General features: G+C 54.9%; 8 protein-coding genes across 8 annotated transcripts; 2 read left to right on the top strand and 6 right to left on the bottom strand.

The window, feature by feature from the left end:
* Positions 1-4,316: 4,316 nt before the first annotated feature.
* Positions 4,317-4,883, bottom strand: PG994_007252 (uncharacterized protein; the record flags this gene model as incomplete). Its single annotated transcript, XM_066858661.1, has 1 exon — positions 4,317-4,883. One exon carries the CDS (start codon positions 4,881-4,883, stop codon positions 4,317-4,319), a length of 567 nt encoding a protein of 188 aa, XP_066715603.1.
* A 1,277-nt stretch (positions 4,884-6,160) lies between these two features.
* PG994_007251 (ethyl tert-butyl ether degradation EthD) lies at positions 6,161-6,475 on the bottom strand (the record flags this gene model as incomplete). Its single annotated transcript, XM_066858660.1, has 1 exon — positions 6,161-6,475. One exon carries the CDS (start codon positions 6,473-6,475, stop codon positions 6,161-6,163), a length of 315 nt encoding a protein of 104 aa, XP_066715602.1.
* A 1,257-nt stretch (positions 6,476-7,732) lies between these two features.
* Positions 7,733-9,529, top strand: PG994_007250 (uncharacterized protein; the record flags this gene model as incomplete). The annotated part of the gene is made up of 1 exon (XM_066858659.1): positions 7,733-9,529. The coding sequence occupies one exon, from the start codon at positions 7,733-7,735 to the stop codon at positions 9,527-9,529; it is 1,797 nt and encodes a 598-aa protein (XP_066715601.1).
* Positions 9,530-10,008: 479 nt separating this feature from the next.
* Positions 10,009-11,650, bottom strand: PG994_007249 (uncharacterized protein; the record flags this gene model as incomplete). The annotated part of the gene is made up of 3 exons (XM_066858658.1): positions 10,009-10,259; positions 10,282-11,294; positions 11,325-11,650. 3 exons carry the CDS (start codon positions 11,648-11,650, stop codon positions 10,009-10,011), a joined length of 1,590 nt encoding a protein of 529 aa, XP_066715600.1.
* Positions 11,651-12,743: 1,093 nt separating this feature from the next.
* PG994_007248 (uncharacterized protein) lies at positions 12,744-14,432 on the bottom strand (the record flags this gene model as incomplete). Its single annotated transcript, XM_066858657.1, has 4 exons — positions 12,744-13,155; positions 13,256-13,762; positions 13,839-13,915; positions 14,046-14,432. The coding sequence occupies 4 exons, from the start codon at positions 14,430-14,432 to the stop codon at positions 12,744-12,746; spliced, it is 1,383 nt and encodes a 460-aa protein (XP_066715599.1).
* Positions 14,433-15,538: 1,106 nt separating this feature from the next.
* On the bottom strand, positions 15,539-17,185 carry PG994_007247 (phosphatidylinositol-glycan biosynthesis class s protein; the record flags this gene model as incomplete). The annotated part of the gene is made up of 1 exon (XM_066858656.1): positions 15,539-17,185. The coding sequence occupies one exon, from the start codon at positions 17,183-17,185 to the stop codon at positions 15,539-15,541; it is 1,647 nt and encodes a 548-aa protein (XP_066715598.1).
* A 2,091-nt stretch (positions 17,186-19,276) lies between these two features.
* PG994_007246 (long-chain fatty acid) lies at positions 19,277-21,371 on the top strand (the record flags this gene model as incomplete). The annotated part of the gene is made up of 3 exons (XM_066858655.1): positions 19,277-19,283; positions 19,381-20,135; positions 20,217-21,371. 3 exons carry the CDS (start codon positions 19,277-19,279, stop codon positions 21,369-21,371), a joined length of 1,917 nt encoding a protein of 638 aa, XP_066715597.1.
* Positions 21,372-22,045: 674 nt separating this feature from the next.
* On the bottom strand, positions 22,046-24,222 carry PG994_007245 (uncharacterized protein; the record flags this gene model as incomplete). Its single annotated transcript, XM_066858654.1, has 5 exons — positions 22,046-22,543; positions 22,689-22,933; positions 23,026-23,694; positions 23,800-24,072; positions 24,141-24,222. The coding sequence occupies 5 exons, from the start codon at positions 24,220-24,222 to the stop codon at positions 22,046-22,048; spliced, it is 1,767 nt and encodes a 588-aa protein (XP_066715596.1).
* Positions 24,223-24,520: the final 298 nt, after the last annotated feature.

Raw genomic sequence — 24,520 nt, 5'->3', positions numbered from 1 at the left:
CACAGGCGATTTCGGCTTTTCCAGCTGCCAGCCATGACGACAGATTGCTCGCATTCACCCATCGATTAACAGGGAAGCAAATATATTGACCTAAAGCCACACAGATCGATCTCTGCATAGAGCAAACCAGCCGTCTGCGGCTCGTCCTGTAAAAAACAAAACAAAAGGGGCATAGAATGCCAGACCCAAGAGTATCGAATTCAGTTATCCAGCCACCCACGGGGACTCCAAGTTCTGACTGCATATGGCACCTAGACAGAGTCTTCGGGTGTTCTCAACGGGTGGCGGAAGCCAATGCCGGTCTTCTCCAGGTGGTATCTGGTCGGGCTGGATGTAACTCTCCTTTTCCCGATGCCCGATCTCGTTTCGCTTCGTTTGCTTCACCGTGATAGTTTCCCAAACGACCAAAATCATTGCAACGTGACGGAGAAGCGTAGGATTTGCTGACACCATAGAGAGGGGTGCGAAGCTGTCGCTGCCTTGCAGCAAACCGTGTCCGGTGTGTGTGGTTTGATGCCAGGGACCATCTGTGGGAGGAACCGCAAGCACTAACCAAACGCTAGGTAGGCCAGACCACACGAGACTTCGGCTCGGTTCGTTCGGGTCTTCCGTCATTCATTGCAAACTTTCCAGCCCATGAAACAAAATGAAACGATTCAAGCAAACAGACATCATAGACTTGCGCCACTAGTTGAAGGCCAAATCGCCATGGGATGGAGTGTTCGTGATGGAGGCTTTTCTTCTTGATGCAGGTGGAGAGTGCGATGTGGCCACATATAGCACAAGGAAGAGCTGAGCACGGGGAAGCAAGCCACGAACCCGTTTGGTCTAACCTACCAAGCCTACTCAGTGGCTTTCTGCGCTGAAACGGTAGTGGAAGCATGTCTCAGTCTGCTGCGATATATCTAAGACACCCCGCGCAGCCGCGATACTAATAAACCACACGAACCGGATCAACAGCTTTATCGGGGCGCCAGCCATCGTCGAGGAGTCCCTTACCGACTGCATCACTGGAAAGACGGCGCGCGCAGGCGACTCATCACATACATATTTCTTGGATGACGGTATGATCGAGCGACAGCCACCTGCATTTGCTGCAACTGTGGGTGATTATTCCGATAGGCTCCTCCTCGCATGCCCCCGGGCCGTGATGCTTGCTTACCTTATGCAGTCAGCAATAGTGCTATCGCGGTGGGCTAGGCGCAGGCACAATTTTTTATCAATGAAGGGAATCTACCCCAACCCCCCACATGATGACTATAGCAATCACTCCCTCGATCTTCAAAATGGCCATTGATCGTGTCCACTACACATACGTGCCAGGTATTCGATTAAATCCAATTCAATTAAACTATCCAATCTTCGATGTCTTCGTGTGTGGTGAGTGGGTTAGCTGCCTATATTCAGCCGTTGCGCTCCTCCGCAATGTTTTGTAGATCATTGACGGCCGCTAAACCCCGCCCCAAGCAGCACCCTGGTCCCTACAAGCGTGCATGCCGTATTGCCCGCGTCGCTGGGAAACCCTGGGGAACTGGGGGATGGGTCGCAGTATTGCGGATCAAATTTCACATCTCCTTATTAGTTCACATGAAGCCGATTCGACTGAATAATCCAACTTTACGTAAACACTTGTTGACACTATCTGCCTGGCATGTATCCGTTATTTCGACAATGAATGGTACCTAACCGGCGGGACTTGAAATTAGGGCCAACGTCTTTCCTTCGCATGGCATCTGCCAGGGGCCCCGGCTTCAAGGGATGTAGCAAACTCGGCTACAGGCCTGGTGACCTTGGGCTGTCGTCAAAGCGACAAGCAGCAAACAATCCTTACAGTTCTTACTACATACTTACATATCGACAGCATCTAGCATCTCATCCTGACTGACAGCCTTGGCATCTCCATCACGTCGGGACAGTTCAGTAATGAAGTGCCTTGCCTCCGAGGTGCGTGCGCAGCTATGTGATTTGGACCTTCTGGTCACATCCGAGCGAACTACCGTGGCAAGAAACAGGAAGCAGATGACGCTTTGAACTTGGGGCCTGTTGATCATGATTAACAACTACAGCTGCTGGTAGAACACGGTGGTGGTTCGAAATACTTCCCTGTGGTCTTGATGCACGTCTCCCTACAGGCATGTAGCCACGCACACGTGTCCGGGGATATTGGCCACTGCTTTGAGCAACCGTACCACATACTAGAGATCGCACAAGGAACTGTCGTGTCATCATGCTTAATTCGGTTCCCGTGGGCGTGAACATTGAAACTTCTTGAGCTCTAGCTTCCGAAATCTTACCCTGTATCTTAGGCAGGGGGTCAACGTAACCGTGAGGCCCAGCATCACGAGTTTCTTGGGCTATCGCGTACCTATCCCGATCCGGGTCGCCCAGCCAGGAAGCGTAATGTGAGAGGAACATACATCGCGTGGGCCAGGCAATGCACCTCGTCGCAAGCTAGGCTACAATCCTACCAGCCCGCGCTTGTGTTATCGCATTGTCTTCCGAGCGGGGACCGAATGAAAAGTCCCATATGATAACTCCGCCCCTATGCGCGGTAGAGTAATCGGAGTGGCTTCCTGAGGAGTTGCGTTCTAACAAGTCGCGGCTCCGGATATGCTCCGGACGTGTTTGACCTGAACATCGGCTGGGGACAGCTCAGCCTCGTACCAAGTTCCACCAAGTTGGTCCCCGCGGACCGATTACTCGGTATGTGTGGTTTCCTTACTACGTGGTAGGGCGAAGAACGGCGCCGCACCGATTCTGAGGAATTCAGACCACTCAGTGGGTTGATCTATCTATCTTACGATACTTATGTGAAGAGCAAGCATCACCATCTTTCCCTGGCAGGTACCAGAAAAGCCATATATAAGGAAGGGTATATACACGATGAGATCCTGGCCAAGGGAGACCACCAACATGTTTTTGTACGATATCAGAAATCATAAGTCTCAAATGCCCCAAGCCTCCTTGCTTATTGAGGTGAAGTACAGAGAATTCGCATTGAACTCAGGTTCCACAGTGACCGCGCCCCTTTGACTGTTCAAGATGACGATCCGTCATGAAAGCCTCCGAATGTAACTCGTTGCTAAAAAACCCATGTCGTATTCGTACTGCACTCCGTCCTTCCTCACTGCTCAGCGCCATTCAACTCCATCTAGGTAGGCACCGTGTTCCCCTTTTATGCCGCATTGTGAAGACTGTAGGCGTAGGGTAGAGAAAGGTCAAGCCATGCCACATGCCTGCAGGAAGGCGAACCAGCTGCCTGCCGGAACCGCCGCTCCAAAGAAGAATGATTGGGCCCAGGCGGCAAAGCTCCCTTAGACGTATATTAGATTCAACAAACCAGATATGACGGCATCAAGAAAGAACACACCTGCAACGGGGCCAAGGGCCCCGAAGCCAATTAAGGGAAGTACAGGGAGAAGGAACCAGAACATATCGTAGTCTGGTATATGTGAAATGCGATGCTGTTATTTTTCAGATATCGTGCGATGTCAGGGTTTCAGTGTAGTTATTTGGTGAACCAGTGAAGATTGTGTAAGTTATGGGAGGAGAAAAGAAAATGCCAACTTGGATTCGTGTGGAAAGGGGGCAATACTTATATGCTCCTGCTTCCGTAAACAGGCTGGAATTCTTCGGTGGTAATCTACTGGGAATCTTCTTGATCTAAAGTTTCCTTCGTGTTTGTTCTCTTGTTAACCTGCAAACGGGGGATATTAAGAAGCGGGAAAGGACAAGAAGCTTCGTTCCCGAATGCCCCTTTTCCCCAAAATGGCCCGCGCGCAATCACCCCATTTGGTCGGCCTCCTGCATTGTAAACGCAGAGATGGGATCAAATACATGTGAAAGCCATGCCGTCATATGAGAATTGTTCTGAACAAGAGTTACTTTATGTACCAAGTTATGGACTAATGTCAGTGTGCATGGTACTGGTTACTTGTAAGTAGTACACCGACGAGTCTCCTCCTCCTTATGCGTGTAATGTACAAGGACCTTGGGAAGACTACTCGTTTGGTACTTATGTATCTCTTCATATACTTCGGTTATCGTGCAGCTGAGACTAAGTCCTCTGGAACAATGATGTACTGGTATTGACGAATGTTTCACCGTTCATGTGACACACGGGGGCGGCTGGCAAGGTACCGTAGTTGCTGCACATGGTGTGTATATTCAAGCCAACAACGGCAACAACAAAACATCTTCGAAAGAGTCAAAGTTATGTGCCACTTTAATATTATGCTCCTGATATCATACCATCTATTCAACCGGAATGGCTTTTGAAAGCTGCCGATACCTGCAAGCCGCCAATGAAACGACGCTCAAGCCATGCAACTCCCGTTTGCTTCCCGGGCGGTTAACATTGGGAGTTCTCTTCCAAAGAATTCCTTGAACGTGATATAATTTCGTCGAAGGAGTGTGATGTCGGGCTCCATAAAGACAATATTTGTAGTAGGGCAGTCCCGCCTGACGATCTGTACCCCTTCTAACATCATGGTTATATGGCGCTCGATAACATCAACATATGGCATCCGAGAGGGATATTGTTGGAATTGAGGTTGTAGCTCAATGTTCCTCAAGCCCTTGAAAAAGGGCAGAACTGCGACCATGGTAAGACCGAGATCCCATCGGCTGCCTTTGCAGTTGCATGAGCGGTAGCACCAACTCACGATCTGGATGCGTCGAATGAGCTTGGCCTTGTCTAAAGGCAGTCGGATGTCGTTTAGAAATAAGCCGTCTAGAATTTCGGCCATGTCACGGGGTCTAAATGTATTCTCTGAGTATAGCACTGCGGCGGCCTCTGTATGAATCTGCCTGTTCACCCGGAGTAGCGCAGTGGCGGGGTGCACGAAGGTGACCTCTTTCTTTTCTTCGTTCCAGACGGCCATACCGGAAAGGTGTTTCGTATTACCCAATGAGATCGGCATTGAGGTCAGAAGAAGGTGCCTATAGACCAAGTCTCGGAGCTCCCTGGCTAACCCCAAAAACCCTGATACTTCTCCCGGCCGGGTTTCGCTGGGCATTCTCATGACTGCTGGCGCACCCTCGGGCCTTGTTACCTCGTAAAAGACATGCGTTTCCCTCATGGGGGCGGTTTGACAACTTCCCATCGGAGACTTCTCTCTCCGGGCGATCTTGAACCAAGAACGATGTAATTACTTGGAAAGCGGCCTCATATACTCCTGCCGTATCGTGTTTATGATTTTGCGCCATATATGATCTTGATTGCCCGAAAGTCGTCTGGTGACTCCCGCGTGTAAACTCCTGAGTGATAACTCCCTCTACCCATATAGGGTGCGACGATGCCTGGGTATGATTATGGCGCGAAAGTATTCTCGCTTCCTTACCGGTGCCAAAGTTGTTGGCAATATTGTCACCTGTTCGATGTCCAACCAGAAGTGTACTTATTTAGAATAGGGATGAACTGATGTGCTGTGGAAGTACGCGACATATTTTCTCAATGCATCAGGCGCTGGTCTTGAGGGAAGCTCACATCTAAATACACGTCTGTCCAGATCATGTGCTGTTGTTGCAAACAGTGGTCTTTGGGGGCAATCAACTCCAGAACGATTTTGACACGTTCGTAAGGAATGCTGAAATCCAGCAAACTATGCTGCCAGAGGGAATCTGCTTTTTTTGTAAGAAATCTGACATGGTAGAACCTGGTAACCTACACCGCGAAGTAGCTACAGTTTCCACTTTGCTGAGCAAGCCTGAGTTGACTGCGAGGATGAACCCAATCCAGTCCCTTGAGAAATCTCGCCCGCTTCAATAACGTGGCCTGGATGATACCAGACGGTATAAAATTGATGTAATTGGCATATGCTGTGAAGGAAGCATTATTCTTCAGGCACAACTGGTTGCTATTGGTAGCTGCACCTTATATTTCATTCCATTATCTTCGTAGGTAGTGGGCTCAATGTGGCTGAAGCTCTTCATTATTTCATATCTCATTTCGTACGGAATACAGCCCAAGAAACGTAGAGTTTTGCACCGGCTAAGAGAGCGCTGCCCATAACATGCCGCAGGGTACCAACTACCATTGCCTGCAGCCAGCAATAGCGCATGCAGATACCATCACCAGCGAATAGCCACGCTGTAGGTTCCAATTGGACCCCATATACTCTCTGATGTACCCCTTCCCGAAAAGTGTTCCCGTCGCGCCTTAAGCACTCCACTGCCGAGTGACGGCACCGATCCAAATGTTGGGCTTGGTGGCGGTGAAGTTGGCGACGTCGGGCAAGATCTCCTTGTCCTCGGACATGGCGGTCTTGAAGCCCTCGGCCGTCTCGAAGACCAGGACGCACTGGACGTGGTAGCCCGACGTCTCCTTGTCGAGGACGGCGACGTTCCACGACTTGAGGCCGTGGGGACCCCAGTTCTTCTGGACGAACGGCATGTGCGTGCCGAGGTAGTAGTCCATGTTGAAGTCGGCGGAGGCCGCGGCGGGGTACATCACGTTGACGAGGGTGGGAGCCATGGTGACTGACGATGACGTAGGTAGGTGGTTGGTGGTTGGTGGTTGGTGGTTGGTGGTTTGATGTTTTTTTGGAGTGGAAGATTAACTTTTAAATCTCAGATATATTCTAATGGATGGAGTGTAACTAAGTGGCTCGAGTTGAACACACCACGTGGGAAAGGCGATGCCCTGCCTTGACTTTATATCTGCAAACGTAACACGCCAGTTCCCGAGTTATTGATGCGCCCCGGTTATTGTATGGGAGACGATGCTTTGTCAAAGGGCCGATGGAATTCTTTCGGCGTTTCCCATAACACCGCAGGAATTGTTCCAAGGGGTGTATCCTAGCATCAACTGTAATGGCTTTTCGGCTTTTATGCCTAATAGCCAATCGTCGGCCATCTATATGACTCGTTTTCGTAGCTGAACAGATTCGGTACAACTTCGAGGCCTTCAACTGGTGTCTTCGCGGGTATAGGCATGGCGGAGGAGGGGTAAACAGGGGGTCCAACTCCAGCCAAGATCAGCGAGATCTGACGTTTACCATGTTTCTCTGTGTACGATTCTTCTTGAGCTAAGTTGGTGTGTGCAATGTGGTACTACATGATCCGATATATACAAACGGGGTGGTGTATGTGGTAAATCTATTTCTCCATTCATGGTGTGATCTGTCTCAATAGCACCCCCACCAACGGCTGAGAAGCGGCCGAGGTTGTGACAAAGATGGAAAGAAGTGGGAGATTCGCTCAGCCGCAATACAGTCGCGGAATGCCTTTTGAGGATATTCATGGACGTAGTACGAACGGCGCCGGGAGTGGCTATCTCAGATAGCAACGAACATGGAACGGCTTTTCTAGTAGTAAAAGGATGGCAGCCATAATAACCTTGATGATACCAGGCATGGCAGAAAGGGAATTCAGGCCAATCAATGGCTCTGCATTTGCGACCCGAGTAGACGATAAGAAGATTAGAATTACGAAATCGCGGTCTTGCCTTTTTCTTCATACAGTCCACGCAAATCAACTCCTGTAGAGTATATCAACAAATACGATGCCTAATTGAAGTATGTAGATTTCCCTTGTTCAAATGCGAGGTAGCCATCCATGATGGACCCCTAGATTTGGCAGACGAAAGCTCTGTCGCATCCAGCAGCGCAGCTACCCCGCCCCCACCACGACGAAGCTCAGTAAAATTATTCTGAGTGCCCCTCCATACAGCGATTTCACGGTTCGCAAATCGTATTCTTTGCGACAGTGCCTTTTTGAATATAGTCTTCCCATGGCTTCAGATCTCAGCGCGCCTCCGGTGCTTTCTACGCCTGCCGAGCAAACATTCGACGAAGACCCCTCCACCCAGACCGCACGGGCCGAGCGACGGACCATCAGCGACGATGAACTCTTCGAAGTCTACGAAATCAGGCGCACCGCGTCCGAGATAGCAGAGCGAGGCTGGCGGCGCGTCGCATTGCAGTTCCCCGATGCCATGCTTCCCGACGGCCCGCGTGTCCTGGGTTTACTGGAGAAAGAGTTAGCTAAGCTGCCTGCGCGGCCGGCTGCGAGGGACGACGAGGTCAAGGAAAAGCCTACACAAGAGCATCAGCAGCCACTCGAGATGGACTTGACCACGAAAAGCGAGAGCGCCAAAGCCGAGAGCCGAGAGACGCGATTATACATCCTGGCCGATACTTCCTACAGCGCGTGCTGTGTCGACGAGATCGCCGCCGAGCATGCAGACGCCGAAGGTGTAATACACTACGGACGCTCGTGTCTAAGCCCGACTTCGCGGCTGCCGGTTATCTACGTCTTCACCCAACAGAAGCTAGACTACGACGCCATTGTCGAATCCTTCGGAAAGGAGTTCCCGGAAAAGGATATCAAAGTGGTTATAATGGCTGATGTCATGTTTCAGCAACACGTTACATTTTTTTGTGAGAGGCTACGCGACATGGGCTATACTGGAGTCATGGGCACCGAGATCGTGAGGGACCCCGCCGCTAGCATACCCAACAGGAAAGTGATTTTGGAGGAAGGATCAACAGAGCCAAATGAACAAGAGGAGGACGCCAAGCCGGAGGTTGACTTGAGCGCATGCCACCTTTTTCACATCTCGACACCACCCACATCCCTACTCCTAACTTTGTCCTCCAGACTGGCATCTCTCCGCATATATCCAACTCCCGATTCCCCTTACAGCACAACATCGGACATAATCGATCCTTCTTCTGCGCCGGCTCTTCTGCGTCGCCGCTATGGCCTGGTCGTTCGGTTTGCGTCCGCATCCATCATCGGAATATTGGTCAACACCCTATCTGTGAAGAACTACCTTCCTACAATTGCCCTTCTCAAGGACCAGATAGCTGCAGCCGGTAAAAAGAGCTATACCATTGTGGTCGGGAAGCTGAATCCAGCCAAGCTGGCCAACTTCGCCGAAATGGATGGTTGGGTGGTCGTTGGATGCTGGGAGAGCGGACTTGTAGAGTCAGATGGTATGTACAAGCCCGTCATCACACCTTTCGAGTTGGCCTTGGCCTTGGCCGGGGATGACAAGCGAATCTGGGATGGCAGCTGGTGGGGCGGCATAGAAGGAGTGGCGTCTCAGGCAGAATCCAAGGCGGAAAAGGATGCCGAAGAACAAGCCGCCGACAGGCCGGAAAGAGAAGCTGAAGATGAGATACCCCAAGATGTCGAAGGTGGTGTTGACGAGGAGGAGTCAGAACCCCCCGAGTTCGATTGGAGGACGGGCAAGCTGGTTAGCCATAGCCGGCCCATGCGGGTCGCCGTTCGCAGCGCGAAGAAGAATGACGCATCTACATCCCCGGCGGAAGGAGACGCTTCTAAGGGAGGAAAAGAACCGTCCGCAGCACTGGTACAGCGGAAGTTTGGGGAGCTGGCCACGGTCAACGGGGTCGTGAGCCCAGGTGCCGAGTTCCTACGCTCCCAGCGTACCTGGCAGGGTCTGGGGAGCGATTATAACACGACCGATGATATAGAGGACGAGGAGAGCACGGCTGTCGAGGAGGGGAGGAGTGGTGTTGCGAGGGGGTACACAGTGGGCGAAGACTTGTCCAGGACATAGCACTGCAAGATTCAGCAGCAATTATATAAGGTAAAAGAAAAGAAGATCCGAAGCGGAATCGAATGAAGAATGCCGCATACCAAAGCAAGCAAGCCGGCTAGTTGGCCCATGCCCGTATGCCATTGCTGCCTCTTTCTTGCTATCTGCTTGACAGTATTGCAAACCTTGAACGATGACCACTGCCATGGTACTTGAGTCCCTCCGCAACAACATCTCCTAAATATTATCGACCACTGAGTTCCTCCATCTCGAAGTCCCTTAACTTCTCCGGCCCCACCACACTGGCGATGGGTCTCTTTCCTCTGTTGACCATTACAATCCGATACTTGGTCGATATGTACGTAGTTCAGAGATTCAAGAAAAACCAGTTTAGACCCATTGATATGCCCCAATACACTTAAATGCAAATTTGATGCTACTGCTAACTCAGTTGCTTAGACGTCCCGAGACCCTCGCCAATGGTGAGAAACCAATTGGCTTTAATACCCCTCCCTTTTCTTCGCCGCCGCCGGCACCGAGTCAGGCGCCCTGCCCTCCTCGACCCACGCCCGCAGCACATCAAGCAGCCGCACGGGAAACAGCCCGTGCCCACTCCCGTTCCCGTCGCCGTCGCCAATGCCGCAGTGCGCCACCCCCGGCGCCTCGAAGTAGCGCAGGTACCCGTCCACGCCCCCCGGGTCCCGCGCGCCCACGGCGGCGTAGTAGGCGCGCGAGTTGCCCAGGGCACGGCCTCGTCCGCCATGCCGTGCCACAGCAGCAGTTTGCCGCCGCGGGCCCGCAGGCGGAGAGGTCGGGGTCGAAGGTGCCGAGGATCGAGGTGTACCACTGCCGCGCTTGGTCCACGAGGCGCGAGAGGTCGCGTTGGCCGGAGGGGAAAAAGGCGGTTGGGGACGGGGGCGGGGTTGGGTCTTGGAGGAGGAAGTACTGGACCCAGGCCAGGGCGAGGGGCCAGGGCTTGGGCTTGCACTGTGGTGGTGCCGCGCTGTCGCTGTCGCCGTAGTCGCACGTCGTCGCAGCCCAGGAAAACCGGCTCTCCGCGATATCAGCCTGGTGCCCTACCCCGCCCCAGACCACGCCGTCGCCATCGGCCTCGCGCAGCCTCTCCCAAGCAGCCCGCGCCACCTCGGCGCCCCCCTCAGTGATTTTCAGGGTAGTCCCCGTCTCCTCGCAGACGAACGCGTCCCCGACGTGGGCCCGGGGGCCGAACACATCAAAACACCGCCCCGGCTCCGACACCAGCCCGTCCACGACGCCGTCGAGCCCGTCACATTGTTCGATGGCTAGCCGCCGCAGCGCCCGCAGCTCGCACGCCGGCGGCGCGTACCCGAGCTCCACCATGTGAGCCTGCGGCGCCAGCGCGGCCGCGATCTCGTGGCAGCACGTCGAGGCCGCGCCGGCGAGGTAGCCGTCATAGTCGCCCGGCCAGCGCTGGGCCAACAGGGCGGCCTGGCGCCCTCCCGTGGAGCATCCCGTAAAATAAGCGTACTGGACTTTTTGATCGTAAAAGTTTTCCGTCACGGCGCGCCCGATGACGGCGGCGTCCTGCACCGCGACCCAGTCCACGTTGTCCGCGCTCGCCAGCGCCCACGCGACGTCGCCCCAGTCGGCGCCGTCGTGGCCCCCGTCCGTCGTCACGACGGCGTAGCCTTCGCCGCAGGTGTGGGCTTGCGTTAGGGGGATGAAGCCTGTGCTGAGGTCGCCGCCACCGACGCCTTGGAGGCGGCCGTTCCAGGAGGGGGGCGAGCTGCCGCCGCTTATGGGCTTCCTCTTCAGCGGTTGCTGTTGCTGCTGTTACGTGTCGCCGCCGGAGTCATCGCCATCGACATCGCCCAGGGGTAGCCACACCTGGGTTTTGATCTTGTCCCCCAGGCCTGGGTGCGTGTGGGTCAGCGTCACGTTGCAGAAGTTCAGGACGGGCAGGGGAGAATAGGGCGCCGCGAAGCTGTTTTCGAAGCCCGGCGGGATGGCCACCGTGTAGTTGGTCACCAGGTGGGCTTCCACGGAGAGGAACTCGGCGCTGGGCAGACTCGTGGGGTAAGGGATCGACGCCGAGGCGCAAGAGGAGACGCCGCCGGGCCCCGATACAGAGTCGAATCCGAGGAGACTTGCTCCTTGATCCATGGCCCAATATCCATCAAATGCGATTCTGTAACTACCAAACCGGTCAAGTGCTAGATAAGGAAAGTTTGGCTGATCAAGTTGTCCGACCTCTGTGTGCGCGACTCATGTTTATATAGACCCGAAGTTGGGGTCAAAACAAACAAACACTCATCGTCTGCGAGGGGTACAGTAACTGCAAACCCTTTTTCGCAGATGATTCCCCGGATACGATGCCGAGCTGCATCGGTTGAGCTGGTTGCCGAAGTTTTACGAATACTGCATCAGTGAACACCGGCAGGGGCACCAGACACTCTCTCACCAACAGACTGACCACCCCTATCGGGTGACATCACCCCTAGATCTATCAGAGCTTACTTGTAACAACTATGAGCTGGCCGGATGGAGACACGACTGATTTTCTGGAGATTCTGGAGAAATACGAGTCTTGGCTTCTCCTGTTCTTTCCATCCCTTATCTTTTTATTGTTTTCTCTGCGGGTAGCCGGAAAGGGGTATGAGAGTAGACTTGGCCGGCTGATGGCCAAGCTCTGAGCCGAGCTTCCTCTAATCGCAAAGCAACATAACGTATTCCTCTTTCCCGAAATGGGCTACTGCTTCTGCTATAAATCCGACGGTCGCATCGTTGCATCAGGCCCCGCTATCAACACGTAGGATCGGCATGCAACGTATGATGATGGCATTACCACCTTTAATAGTCCCGGTACTCGCCTGGGGGTGTAAAAACATCCCCTCGCGTGTTACCTGCATCTGCAGACGTCGTGTAGGAATAGTCGGCATTGAAGTAGGAACTGGCAATATATTGCGAACACAGTGAAACTTAAAGTGGGAAGACAACGCCATTAACAGATTTACTTAGTAAATTGAACCATCGAATACTATTATCCGTATCTGCAGCATGGCAGTCTAACTACTGAATAGCGCGTTTTTGTCAGCCAATTGCAGTAGTCAATGCATGTATCATAGAAACGCTTCATATGTATGAGGGCACTATCAAGCTCCGAAAATACACACTTTAAATAGTAGTAACTCTGGTATATATCCTCCTTGCTCACCCAGCCATCTCTACAGCTCTAATAAGACGCAGCCTCCCCCCTTTAGCCAAAAGGACAACCCCCCATCCCCTTCGCCCTCAACCGCTGCACATCCGCCTCCATCTCCGCCTTCCCCTGCCCCATCCGGTTCAGCGGCCCGAGCTCCTCGAAGAAGAAACCCTCGCTGAAGTGCGTCTCGGGGTCGTCGCCGGGCAGCTTGCCGCCCGCGAGCCACATGGCCCACGCCTCGGGGCCCCAGCGGTTCCACAGCGTCGGCTTGACGTAGAAGGGGTAGTTGCCGTACGCCATGGTGAGGCGGAGCCGCTGCTCCGTCTGGTCGGGCGACTCGCAGCCCCGCGGGTGGTGCCGGATCAGCCGCTGGAAGCGCGGCAGCGACAGGTGGCGCAGGAAGGCGCGGCGGAGGGCGAGGGTCGAGTAGACGAAGACGGCTGCGGTTAGGCCGGGTTCAGGGAGCCTGTGACGGTGAAGGAGACACTACATGTCAGCAAACAGGCCGTCAAAGGCGCACATCCTCTCGGGATAATAAGTGCTTAAGAGGGGTAGATAAAACTCACATGAAAGCTTCTCGAACTCGGTCACCCAACAGCACAAGCACGCATTCCTTGGCGAAGTCCTTCATGAACCACGGCAGCCAGTACGTGATCATCGGAATGAGCGCGACGGCAGGCTTGTTGCTGACCTTGCTGGGCACAAAGGCGACGACCTCGTACGACTTGGCCCACGCGGTGATGTCCTGCGCGAACTCGACGCCGTCCTTCCACTCCGTTTTCGACAAATAGCCGCGGTACTGGATGCCCATGGCCTCGCCGATGGACTTCCAGAAGACGGCGTAGGCGCAGTACTCCATGTCGTTGAGCGGGCGCCACTCGTACAGGCGCATGAAGCGCTCCGGGTCCGTGATGAAGACGCTGAGCGTGTACAGCAGGTCCGCGTTGGAGATCTGGCCCGACGCCACGTACTTGCTGTGCAGGAAGTTCATGCGCGCGATCGAGGCCACGGACCGCGCCGAGCCGGGCGGGTTGGCCGTGAACTCGCCGATGACGACGGCCGTGTCTTCGTATCTGGGATTCCCTTCATGTCAGCTGCGAGGCCTTCTTTGTTCCTTTCTCTTTCATAGAGAAATTGTTAGACACTCACCTCTTGAGGCTTGCTACGGGATCTGTCAGATTCCTCGTAGCCAATAACAGACGACTGATGGTCTCAACGCCATATGTCTAGCAGATGACGGTACGTCAGCTAGTGCTTATTCCAATGCCTCGTATAATTCGTGTTTTATGCGATTCACTCCTATTCACACGCAATCTTCACACACACGGACGATATGAGGTAGACTATTGAACATACCTTGAACAACCCAAACTGCAGAGCCGTGACGGCGAACTGCGGAAACTCGAGCGTCAACAAATCGCGGAGGATGAGCTGCGCGTCCTCGGTCGTCATCCGGGCCAAGCTGGCACGGTCCGGGTAGCCGAATTTACGGCGCATGGCCCCCTCGCGGCGGTATCGCAGGGCGCGGCAGAGGAGGACATAGCCCAGGAACAAGGGAAGGGCGATGCTCTTCCACGACAAAACCGCATCATAAGAGATTGGCCCGTCGTCGGCGAAGCGCGCAGAGACGGAGGACGGGATGATGTAGGCCAAGAGCGGCGCTAGGGATGATGGGACGATGGAGGCCAAAGGAGAAGAGGAGGAGAAGGTCGACGGCGACGAGGCATTTGCCGAGGTAGCCATCTTGGGACGACGGCGGCGAGCGGGTGATGGCGCCTCTGACCTGCGCTTTCTCTGTGTGTATCTCTATCGCTGGTACGCACACACACACTCTCTTTGTTCTCTTGTTAAAACAACACTTGTGTCGTATTTGGGTGCTCTTAAGTCTGGTGGCCGAGGATTCGACAGGATGTCCAAGAAAACTTAAAAGTAGGTATTTATGCTGCGGGTAACTCGTCAATAGGAAACGGCATTAGGGTTTAGTGGACTGTGCCGCTCCCCTGAGAATCCATAGACAGCTAGTAGTAAGTCGCTGGAGATCGACCCTGCTCTAGGTTAGATCTTGCTTGGGTGGCGCTAGGATGCCGAGTATGTAGCCCCAGTTTTAGATAGAGATGTAGGGACGTTACGGTCGGCCAAGACTGAGTGGTGGATGGACCGGAGAACCTGGGTATCAGTGCCTCTGAGGATAAAGTCTTGAGAAACAGGAGACAAGTTGGTATGCATGAATGCTAGGCAGAGAAGAACGGGCAATAATATCAATGTCTTCGAGGGACAGTGTTGTGAGTACGTCCGCCGCGGCAAGAAGCGTGGATCTTACGATCTATTGCGCTATCCCGTTGGAGAAAGTAGGCTCGAAAAAGCAAAGAGACTGACACGCAAGTATGCATGATGCATCTGTCTATGTACATTCAATCATTAGCCTATGGAGTGGGTGGCCAAGCCCAATACTGGACCGGGACTTGCCAAAGGAGGGTTGCAGTCTCCTTGCATGATGCATATATTAATCAATTAGGCGAACAAGAATGCCTCGGTCGAGCAACGCGGGGACCCGCCGACTCGGATTAGATTCAAGTCCTGTTCTCTTATACCCCAAATGAGCATGGCATCTGCGAAGAACATGTCTCGAATTATCTATCGCAAGATCTTTCTGCCTTGGATGTGGCAAAATATAGCATCAGGCAGAATTCTGTTTATACAACGTAAGGTTCTGGCGGCAAGCCCGAATATGCAGAAACAACACCAGCGCATTGGGATTTCAATCATGACGAGAAGTGTAAAAGCTCAACACAATATACTTTTATTCATTGGGGTATCGCTCCTAAAATCACTCTACAATGATCATCCGTCTAAGCCGCCTTCAGCTTCTGGCTCCTTCTGTTCTTCCACGCCTTGATCTCATTCAGCAGCCCCATGACCAGGGGCACGCCAATCGGCCCCAGCAGCGGCAGGTAGACGGCGACCTTGTGCTCGTCGGGGAAGTAGAGCTGGCCAACCATGCTCTTCTCGAAGAAGGCGCGCTCGGCCTCGGCCTCGGCGATGCGCGCGTGCTCGAGGCTCTTGGCACCGCCCAGGCTGGCGCACGCGAGTTCTAGGTGGTGGATCGTTTTCACCACGCCGTCCGCCACGTTGGACGGGATCGAAATGCTGGGCAGGGCCAGCGTGAGCCGCGCCAGCGAGCCCAGCGACGACGAGGCGCGCAGCAGCAGGTCCGCCGACCGGATGCGGGCCAGCGTCGACAGGCGCATGGGGAGCGATCCGGACTGCGGGGTACCGAGGAGGGTGAGCAGGTGGGATGTAAACGTCAGGATTGGCTGCTTCAGCGTCTCGGAAGACACGTGAGTTGCCTCGGCCGGCGGCGCAAGTAGATATACAGAACCCCACTGCGGAATCATCCAGGACTGTGACGTCTCGCCCGGACTAGCTTCCGAAGGCACCCCTATAGTATGGTTACCAGTGTAGACAATGAAGTTGACCGTGGGAGCCCCTCCAATAGACGGAGACAGCGGCCATTCTGCCGCGTTGACAAAGGAAGACAAATCTTCCTTTCCGAGAACCAGTGATTGGACGCCGGGAGAAGCGTATAGCTGAACCTGGGTATCGATGGTGAAGTTGTGAATCGGCCTCAGCATATCCAAGACTGGCTTCATGTACTGGTCGATGGCTGCCTCGATATCCCAGCTGCTTGGGACAGGGCCGTTGGTAAAAAGGGAGAAAGTCAGGTGGTACGTCTGCGAGTACTTTAACGACCTTGTCATCCTCTTAGACACGGTGTCTACAACCTCTTGAGATATTCCCTTCGGTCGGTGTTCGGACGTGATGGAGGACGACTCGAGTAGATACGAGATGATGTTCTGCTCCTCGGCGAAGGTTGCCCCAAGCTGCGTAGCGATGTAGGTTGCGAGCCCCGACGAGGGGGAGTTGGCGGTCGGGAGAGAGTTGGGTGGGTACTGGACGTCGAGAATAGGCAAGTGCGGGTGCAGAGACGACGAGGCCGTATGGGCGGCGTCGCCGGGCGCGAGGCGGATGGTCAGAGCGACATTCGAGTCGTCGCGCACCGGGGCGGTGGCCTCGGTCGGGGCCTGGGCCAGCTGCAGGCGCAGGTGATGGCCGGAGAAGTCGTTGAGGTCGTCGAGCGCGTGCTGCGTCAGGCGCAGCAGGTTCTGGGCCTCCTGTTCGGGCAGGGCGCCGACGTCGAGGGCGATGCGGAGGGGGAAGACGGGCTCGCACGCCTTGCCGTCGGCCCAGTCCGTCATCTGGCCGAGGGGCAGGTTGGCCCGGTAGATGGTCGTGGTGTTCCACCATATCGGGAGGCCGATGAAGACGGCGATGAGCCAGAAGGACAGGACGATCCACGAGCGCCGTCGCGTGTCGGCCTCCTTCTCCGGGGGAGGTTCTTTGCCCTCGACGGTGGCGATGCCGGTGGCGGGTAGGCTCACGGTAGCCTCGGCGCAGGTGGGCTTGGAATCACCGTCATTTTGAATATCAGCAGACATGACGGTGATGGGCAAGGGTGCTGTGAAGCATTGCTTGCTTAGACTGATCAAGCAGGAATATGTCGGGGCGTTGCTGGCAGATTGTCTTTCTTTGGGTCTGGGTCGTTTGGCCAGGTTGTCGCAATGTCAGCAGCCAATTAATTGAGGGACCTGGCTGAATTGAGCTAAGGTTACCTTCTGTTAGGCCAGGTACATTCGTCTTAGCTCGCCTACCCTACAAGCCCAGAGCCTCGCAATTGCAGCCGCGTCCAGCGCCAGAGACACAATCTCCACGTTCGTGAACTGAACCCTTCCCAGCCACCACAAGCCTGCAGCTGTTTTGGACGTCTTGGAATCAAATGCAAGAACCCGCGTCTACCTACAAGCGACTGCTACTTACCGTACTCCGCACATACTTCTTCTTTTACTGCTTTAGTTAGTTGAGGTACTTGACTGAAGACCCCTGGGCTATGCCTTTTAGACTTCGGCATCTTTCGATTATCGAATTCGGTATGAAGACATGCGCTGACTTATTAAAGTTACCCTGGAAGTCCAGTCGCTGAACACGATGAGACGGAACGAGTCAAATTCGTTTCGGGTTGCAAGTGCAATCCGAATCTAGCATCTCGCCCGCACATTTTGTCGCTGCCGTTCACCGCTACAATGTCAGGTTTGTCTGTTTTCATCAGTTGTCCTCCCAGAGCCATGGGCAGTTGAAATAAGGTCGGGTTATAGAACTCATTGTGGAACTCAATCTGAGATCCCACTATATATTCCGGCTCGTTGAAGAATTAAAGAGCTGGGAAGAAGGCAACTGTCAAACAAGTAGGTACATGGTCGTTTCTGAACCCCTCTCTGGTCTAGTGGCTAGAGGAAACAGCCGGCAAAACTCATCTCTTCTTCAGCATGGCGATTGGATCATTGGGGTTTGGATCTGCAGGCTCGCTCACGAGTACGACGCAACTGGGCAAACGCCGTGACGTCCGCCAACCCCTTTGTGGGCGCCATCATCTGTCGCGAGCCGAGGTTGGCTTGGACCGACCGAACTGTGTTATGAGCACTACACTGGACGTCGCTCCTCTTCAAATCAATTTGCGTGTCAAGTCAAACATCAGCCCATCAGTGCGCCATTCGTGATGATTCGTCACTGTCGCCTATGCTTTTTTTCCTCCCACCAAAATCCACAACATGGACATTGCAACTATGGTACAGCAGATACACCCTGTCTCTGTGTGTCGCCATGATGGACGGAATGGCTTGATGATGGATGGATGCCACCCCGCTTCGCTTTCGCTTTCTTCATCACGACAGCACATGCCCGCCAATCAGTTCCGTCTGGTCCGGGACATGAACCGGGGCTTGTATTGACATTATCTCCAAATGGATGTTCGCTTTCCGAGTTGGGTTCTGATCCGTTCCTCGGCATTTCTTAGTTATATCGTCTGATAACTCATGATAGACGTCAACCGTTGCGTCCCCTCTCGCATTATCTTTCTCAATAAGGACAAGTCTGCGGTGGCCATGCCATGATAGCGCCCCCATATTGATATTCCTGTTCATCACGCACAGACTTGTCTGGCATTGCCGCGCCCGACTAATTTCTTTCGGACTCTAGTCCGTTAAAGAACGTACCTACACATTCTGGTTGCTGATCTCCCCGTAAGCTGCACTTGGCTGCTGGGTGGTCGTCTTCGGTTTGGTATGGGCAGGAAGATCCTTGTTGATCGCCTCCAGGAGGGCACTCCGCGTGGTTCACCCACTGTTTTGGGTAACTAACCCACCCTTTCTAGTCCGGTCTCAGCCTCTCTGTTGCATACCCACATCCTCCGTCGTCTCCATGTGCCATGAAGCCTACACGTATCGTGGCAGGCTAGGTCACACCTCGGCTTCGCTCGTTTGCGGGTGGAAGTGAGCAAGGTGACTTTGTCTGAGACCAGAAATTGGATGCTATATTAAATTCAATTGCCTGGACGCTTCTCGTCTATTTCCCCTGAAACTCTATTCCTCTTTAAATACCCGGATTCTTGCAGTTTGCCAACATGCTACGAATTGGCCTATAGCTCGCGACCTGGCGTGGATCACGATATAGACTGGTTCCCAAATAACCCGAAGATGCCTAGTAAGCCCATTGACCATCACTGATCTGATCTAGGCGAGAACATACACGTCTGGATCGGCCTGTGCTGCTGCTAATCGAGTCTTGTCCGTGTCAACAGTTCCTCTGGGGGTTGCGATCCCCGCCGCCGTCGCCGGCCTGGCCTACCTGAACGCGAAGACGGCATTTTGGTACGACTTGAGCCTCGCCCGCGGCTTTCTGCCGGCGGCCATCAAGAACTCATGGCGCGAGCACTACGACCGAGCGAATAATTTCTACAAGCTCGAAGACCGGGCCAAGACCAAGTCGTCAGCGAACCGGATATTTCTGATGTACGAAGACCGAACATGGACCTACGCGCAATCCTACGATATGGCCCTCCGCTATGGCAACTGGCTCCAGAAGAAGTACGGCGTCAAGAAGGGCGACATCGTGGCCATGGACATGATGAACTCGGACCACTTTGTGCTGTTGACGTTCGGGCTGTGGTCGATCGGCGCGAAGCCGGCGTACATCAACTACAACCTGACGGGCAAACCGCTGACGCACTCCGTGAAGGCGGCGGGGACCACCTTGATGTTAGTCGAACCCGACGTGGCAGACAAGGTCGATGACGATATCCGCAGCGAACTCAAGGATCTACGGATAGAGCTGCTCACGCCAGAGCTCATGACCGAGATAGAACGAACGGAACCCATACGGCCGCCGGACGCGCTGCGAGAGGGCCAGCTTGCCCGGGATATGGCCATACTGATCTACACTTCCGGCACCACAGGATTGCCGAAAGCTGCAGTCGTGGCTTGGGGTAAGCTGACAATGGCCGGTACCATTGCAGCCGGATTCCTTAATACAAAACCGAGCGATATCTTCTACACGGTAAGCACTAGCTATATGACCTCGGCAAATTAGTGCCATGTTACAACTGGCCATACTGACCTATGGGGTGGCTACGTTTAGTGCATGCCGATATACCACAGTTCGGCGACCATTATGGGCTATTCGGCTATTCTCGAGGCCGGTGCCACCTTTGCGATCGGCAGGAAATTCTCAACCAAGACCTACTGGAACGAGGCGCGCAAGTACAACGCCACCATGGTCCAGTACGTCGGCGAGACGTGCCGCTACCTCCTGGCGGCGCCGCCGCAGCTGGACCCCGTGACGGGCGAGAACCTCGACAAGAAGCACCGGGTGCGCGTGGCGTTCGGCAACGGGCTGCGGCCGGACGTGTGGGAGAAGTTCCGCGACCGCTTCGGCATCGACACCGTGTCCGAGTTCTACGGCGCCACCGAGGGCTTCTTCGCGACCTGGAACTCGACGCGCAACCCGTACGCGGCGGGCGCCATCGGCCGCAACGGCTGGCTCTTCGCGCTCGTCATGAAGACGCGCCTCGCCGTCATCGACGTCGACCCGGACACGGACCTACCGGTGCGCCACCCCAAGACGGGGCTGGGCCGCAACGCGCGCCGCGGCGCCGTGGGCGAGCTCATGTTCGTCATGCCCGACGACTCGGCCGACCGGTTCCAGGGCTACTACGGCAACAAGAAGGCGACCGAGAGCAAGATCGTGCGCGACATTTTACGTAAGGGGGACCGCTGGTTCCGCACGGGCGACCTCGTCTCGTGGGACGGCGAGGGCCGCATGTACTTCCACGACCGCATCGGCGACACGTACCGCTGGAAGAGCGAGAACGTCGCGACGACCGAGGTCGCGCAGGCCATGGGCGCGCACCCGGCCGTCGTCGAGGCCAACGTCTACGGTGTGCAGCTGCCGCACCACGACGGGCGCGCGGGCTGTGCGGCTCTGGCGCTGCAGCCCGACGTTTACTCTTCTTCCGCCCCGACCGATAAGCAACAACAGCTTATGAAGGGGCTCGCCGACCATGCGCGCAATTCCCTGCCCAAGTACGCCGTCCCGCTCTTCTTGCGCGTCGTCTCCGACATGGCGGCCCAGACCACCGGCACCAACAAGCAGCAGAAGCACGGGCTGCGCGTGCAGGGCGTCGACCCGGACAAGGTCGGCGGGGACGAGCTCTGGTGGCTGCGCGATGGGGCTTATGTCCGGTTCGGGCAGAAGGAGTGGAACGAGCTGAACGGAGGCCGTGTCAAATTGTAAAACAGGCAGCGAATGTTGATTAAGGAGGGAAGCCCACGAAGACACCGGCCGACCTTGGTCTCGGTAGAATCCTACCCAGTCCCAGTGGGGAACGATTGATGATTTACCACGCTCATCTACCTACTTAGTCTATGGAGGAAGAAGGTGCAAGGGCTGTATATATGAAGACGTATCTTGAAATTATGATGTGTATATATATATATATACGCGTTGGCTGGTCAAAGTACATCCATAAAGAGGATATGATCATGGGTTTGGGCTATGATCGAGGAGACGGTTGATGTGTGGGTAAATTGCTCAAAATTCCCTATATATGCATACCTATTGAGGCATTGGATGGACAACATTTGGTTAAGTACTCAATCTTAGACACGGAGTTGGATAGATTAGCATATGCATTTAACCTCAATACGCCGTATTCATTTTTTGGGTGCAAAACGTGGAGTCATTTCACTTGGAATGAGCGATTCGATGACCGACACTTGTACCACAGCGCAATATGCCCAACCACCCCCATCCTACATCGCAATGGGCTTCTCTATTTGTATCCATTTCTGGATTTCCCTTGAACTATTCAATCTGTGTTCATCTACTATAATCGAAAAGGACATATCGCCCAGCCACTCGCCCACAAGACTCCCTGAGGACCATCGACAACCCCCCTTCCATTGTCCTCATCTTTCCCATCTCCTCGCTGTCGCTGCGCCATCCTCGTCGTCGTCTGTCGCCGCCCAAACGTCAGCACCTCGAACGCGTGCCGCCCCAGCCCGTCGTGCACCGCGTCCACCACACACCCAGCGCCGCCGCAGCCGGCGCGCGACCTCGTCCCAGCTCGTAAGACCGCGCGGCGTCACATGGCAATGCCACAGCTCGCGCAGCCAGGTGCGGTTCACGCCATAGAGCGATACGGCGCCCACTAGGAGGAGCCAGAGCATCAAGTCGGCTTCTAGGTCGTCGTCGTCGTCGGGGTCGGAGTCGGAGTCATCCTTCTCTGCTATTGTTGGCTCTTCTACTTCTCCTCCTTCTTCTTCCCCTGTCGGTCGCGACGATGATGATGATGAACGAATGGAAGAGGTAGAGGACCAATGAGAAGAAGTTGAAGATGAAGAAGGAGAGGGGATCTCGAGAGACCGGACGCACGTCTCGAATTTTCGGGCTAGGTCCGGATACCGCTGTTGTGGGAAGGACCCCGTCAAAAATCCTCCGCCATCATCCCCTTTTTCTTCCCCCTTCTTCTTCATCATCTCGCATTTGCGGACACGAAGAAGACGAGGACGGCGACGGCGACGGCAGGTTCATGGTCGTGGTCAGGATCACCAGCAGCGCGAGCCGCAGGCACTCGGCCGGGATGGTGGCGCAGCGCCCGCGCAGCGCGACGAGGGCCCACTGCGACTCGGACACGAGGGCCCGGAACTCGGCCTCGGCGAGGGGTCGGCCAGTCGCCAGCGCCGCGTTCAGCTTGCGGGCAACCGTCTGCTGGGCGCGGAAGATGGCGAGCAGGGGCGCCTCGTCGCCGCCGATGAGGAGCTGCAGGGTTTTGCGAGGGGGGGTGGGGGTCGTAACTGAGGAATAATGGCTGTGACACGTGAGAACACAGAGGAAGCCATCATGAATGATTGGTGGTGGTGAACACGTCGTTGTTGTCGGCTGGAACGTTCTTCTCCGGGTGGTCTGGACGATGACGGCGGTGAGTCATCGTAGTGATGGGTTGGGTTGTCGGTCAGAAAAAGGGGTGTTTCGCCGGAATACAGTGACTCCAGCACATCGACTCGGCGTAGCTTGGCACACAGCGCGGGATTCTGGCGGATGCCTCTCAGGCCCCCGCGCAGGCGCACCATCTGGGTCAGGCCGGCCGTGTGCGCCTTGAGGGCCCTCGTGTCCCCGACGAGGGTGCTGAGGATGACGAGGGTCGCGACGACCGAGATGCGGCTGTCCCGCACGCTCGAAAGCGTCGTCGCCTCATCCTCCTCCTGGCATTGACCATCGTCATCTGCAGCAGGCGACGATGCGACGGGATGGTAGTGATGATGCTTTCCTGTTGTTGTTGTTGTTGTTGTAGGAGTAGTAGTGGTGGCGGACAGACCGTTTCGCAGCAAGGCAAGGGTCTTGTTCATGTAGTGTCCCGTCCTGGTGCTTTGCTGTAGCTGGCCCCTGCTGGAGTGGGCAGGCCTTCTCTCTTCCCACATGGCGGAAGCGACCAGGAGCACCGAGTGCAGGTAGGCCTCGTCCTCCAGCAGCCACATCGTGTTGACGGGTTGGTACGGCTCGAAACTGACGCAGCCCTGGAACCGGTGCGTGACGGTCTTGTTGAAGGTCACCAGGACTGTGTGTGGGTGCGTGTTAGCTATTACCGGTCACGATATCATCATCCAGTAACAAACGGCTGCTGCATGAATATGTACGGGTGGACGAATGCGGTTATACATACACCGCTGCAACAGCTCGAGGGCTGCGCTATCTACCTTGTACGCAAACGCAGCCACAGCAGCCTTGAGCTGGGACGGTTGAATTCGCGTGCTTGATAGTTTGATACACTCCACTGCAGGCGCTCCTCTTCTGGGCTTGGGTTGGCGACCACTGGGCTGCCGAGCTTCCCGTTCTTGGGCATCTCTGGAGTTAGGGCTGGGCGCAATCGCCGCCTGGCCTTTTGGGCGGTTGGGATCGACCCTTCGAACCCCTATTCGTCTATTCTTTTCTTTCACTGAAAGGGAGGAGGGATGATCATGTTAGCGACATTCCGTTGGAGAGGATTGGACAGCTCAAGCATACTACAATGACTCCGGATCAGTTTCCGATCCGAGGCCCGGGGCTTGCCGTGGGGGTCGGCTGCAACGAAGGCGAGTTCGCGCATCTTTCCTTCTTGCGTTGATACTGAGACGGTCTCGTTGTTGTGCCGAAATGGGTTCGAATAGCTTCGACCTCTTGCCGAATGCAGGCATCAAAGCAGGGAAAAGGGGGCCTTCTCGCTAAGAACGGGTTGTGTTGCCAATCGTTGTTGGCCCGTTGGGGAGATCTGCGCAGGTCTGAAATCGGATAACAAAGCCTGCCGAGGGCGGATAACAATAGGAACTGGGAGACTAATAAACTGTGCCCACCGTATCGAAGACGGACGCAATTGCGGTCAACGCTCGTGGTTGCGCGTGCCGGGT

This window comes from Apiospora phragmitis (assembly GCF_038363925.1).
Source record: "Apiospora phragmitis strain CBS 135458 chromosome Unknown utg000007l:1.0-2108841.0:1.0-2111359.0, whole genome shotgun sequence".
Classification (NCBI taxonomy): Eukaryota; Fungi; Ascomycota; class Sordariomycetes; order Amphisphaeriales; family Apiosporaceae; genus Apiospora; species Apiospora phragmitis.
This window is presented reverse-complemented; position numbering and strand designations above follow the sequence as displayed.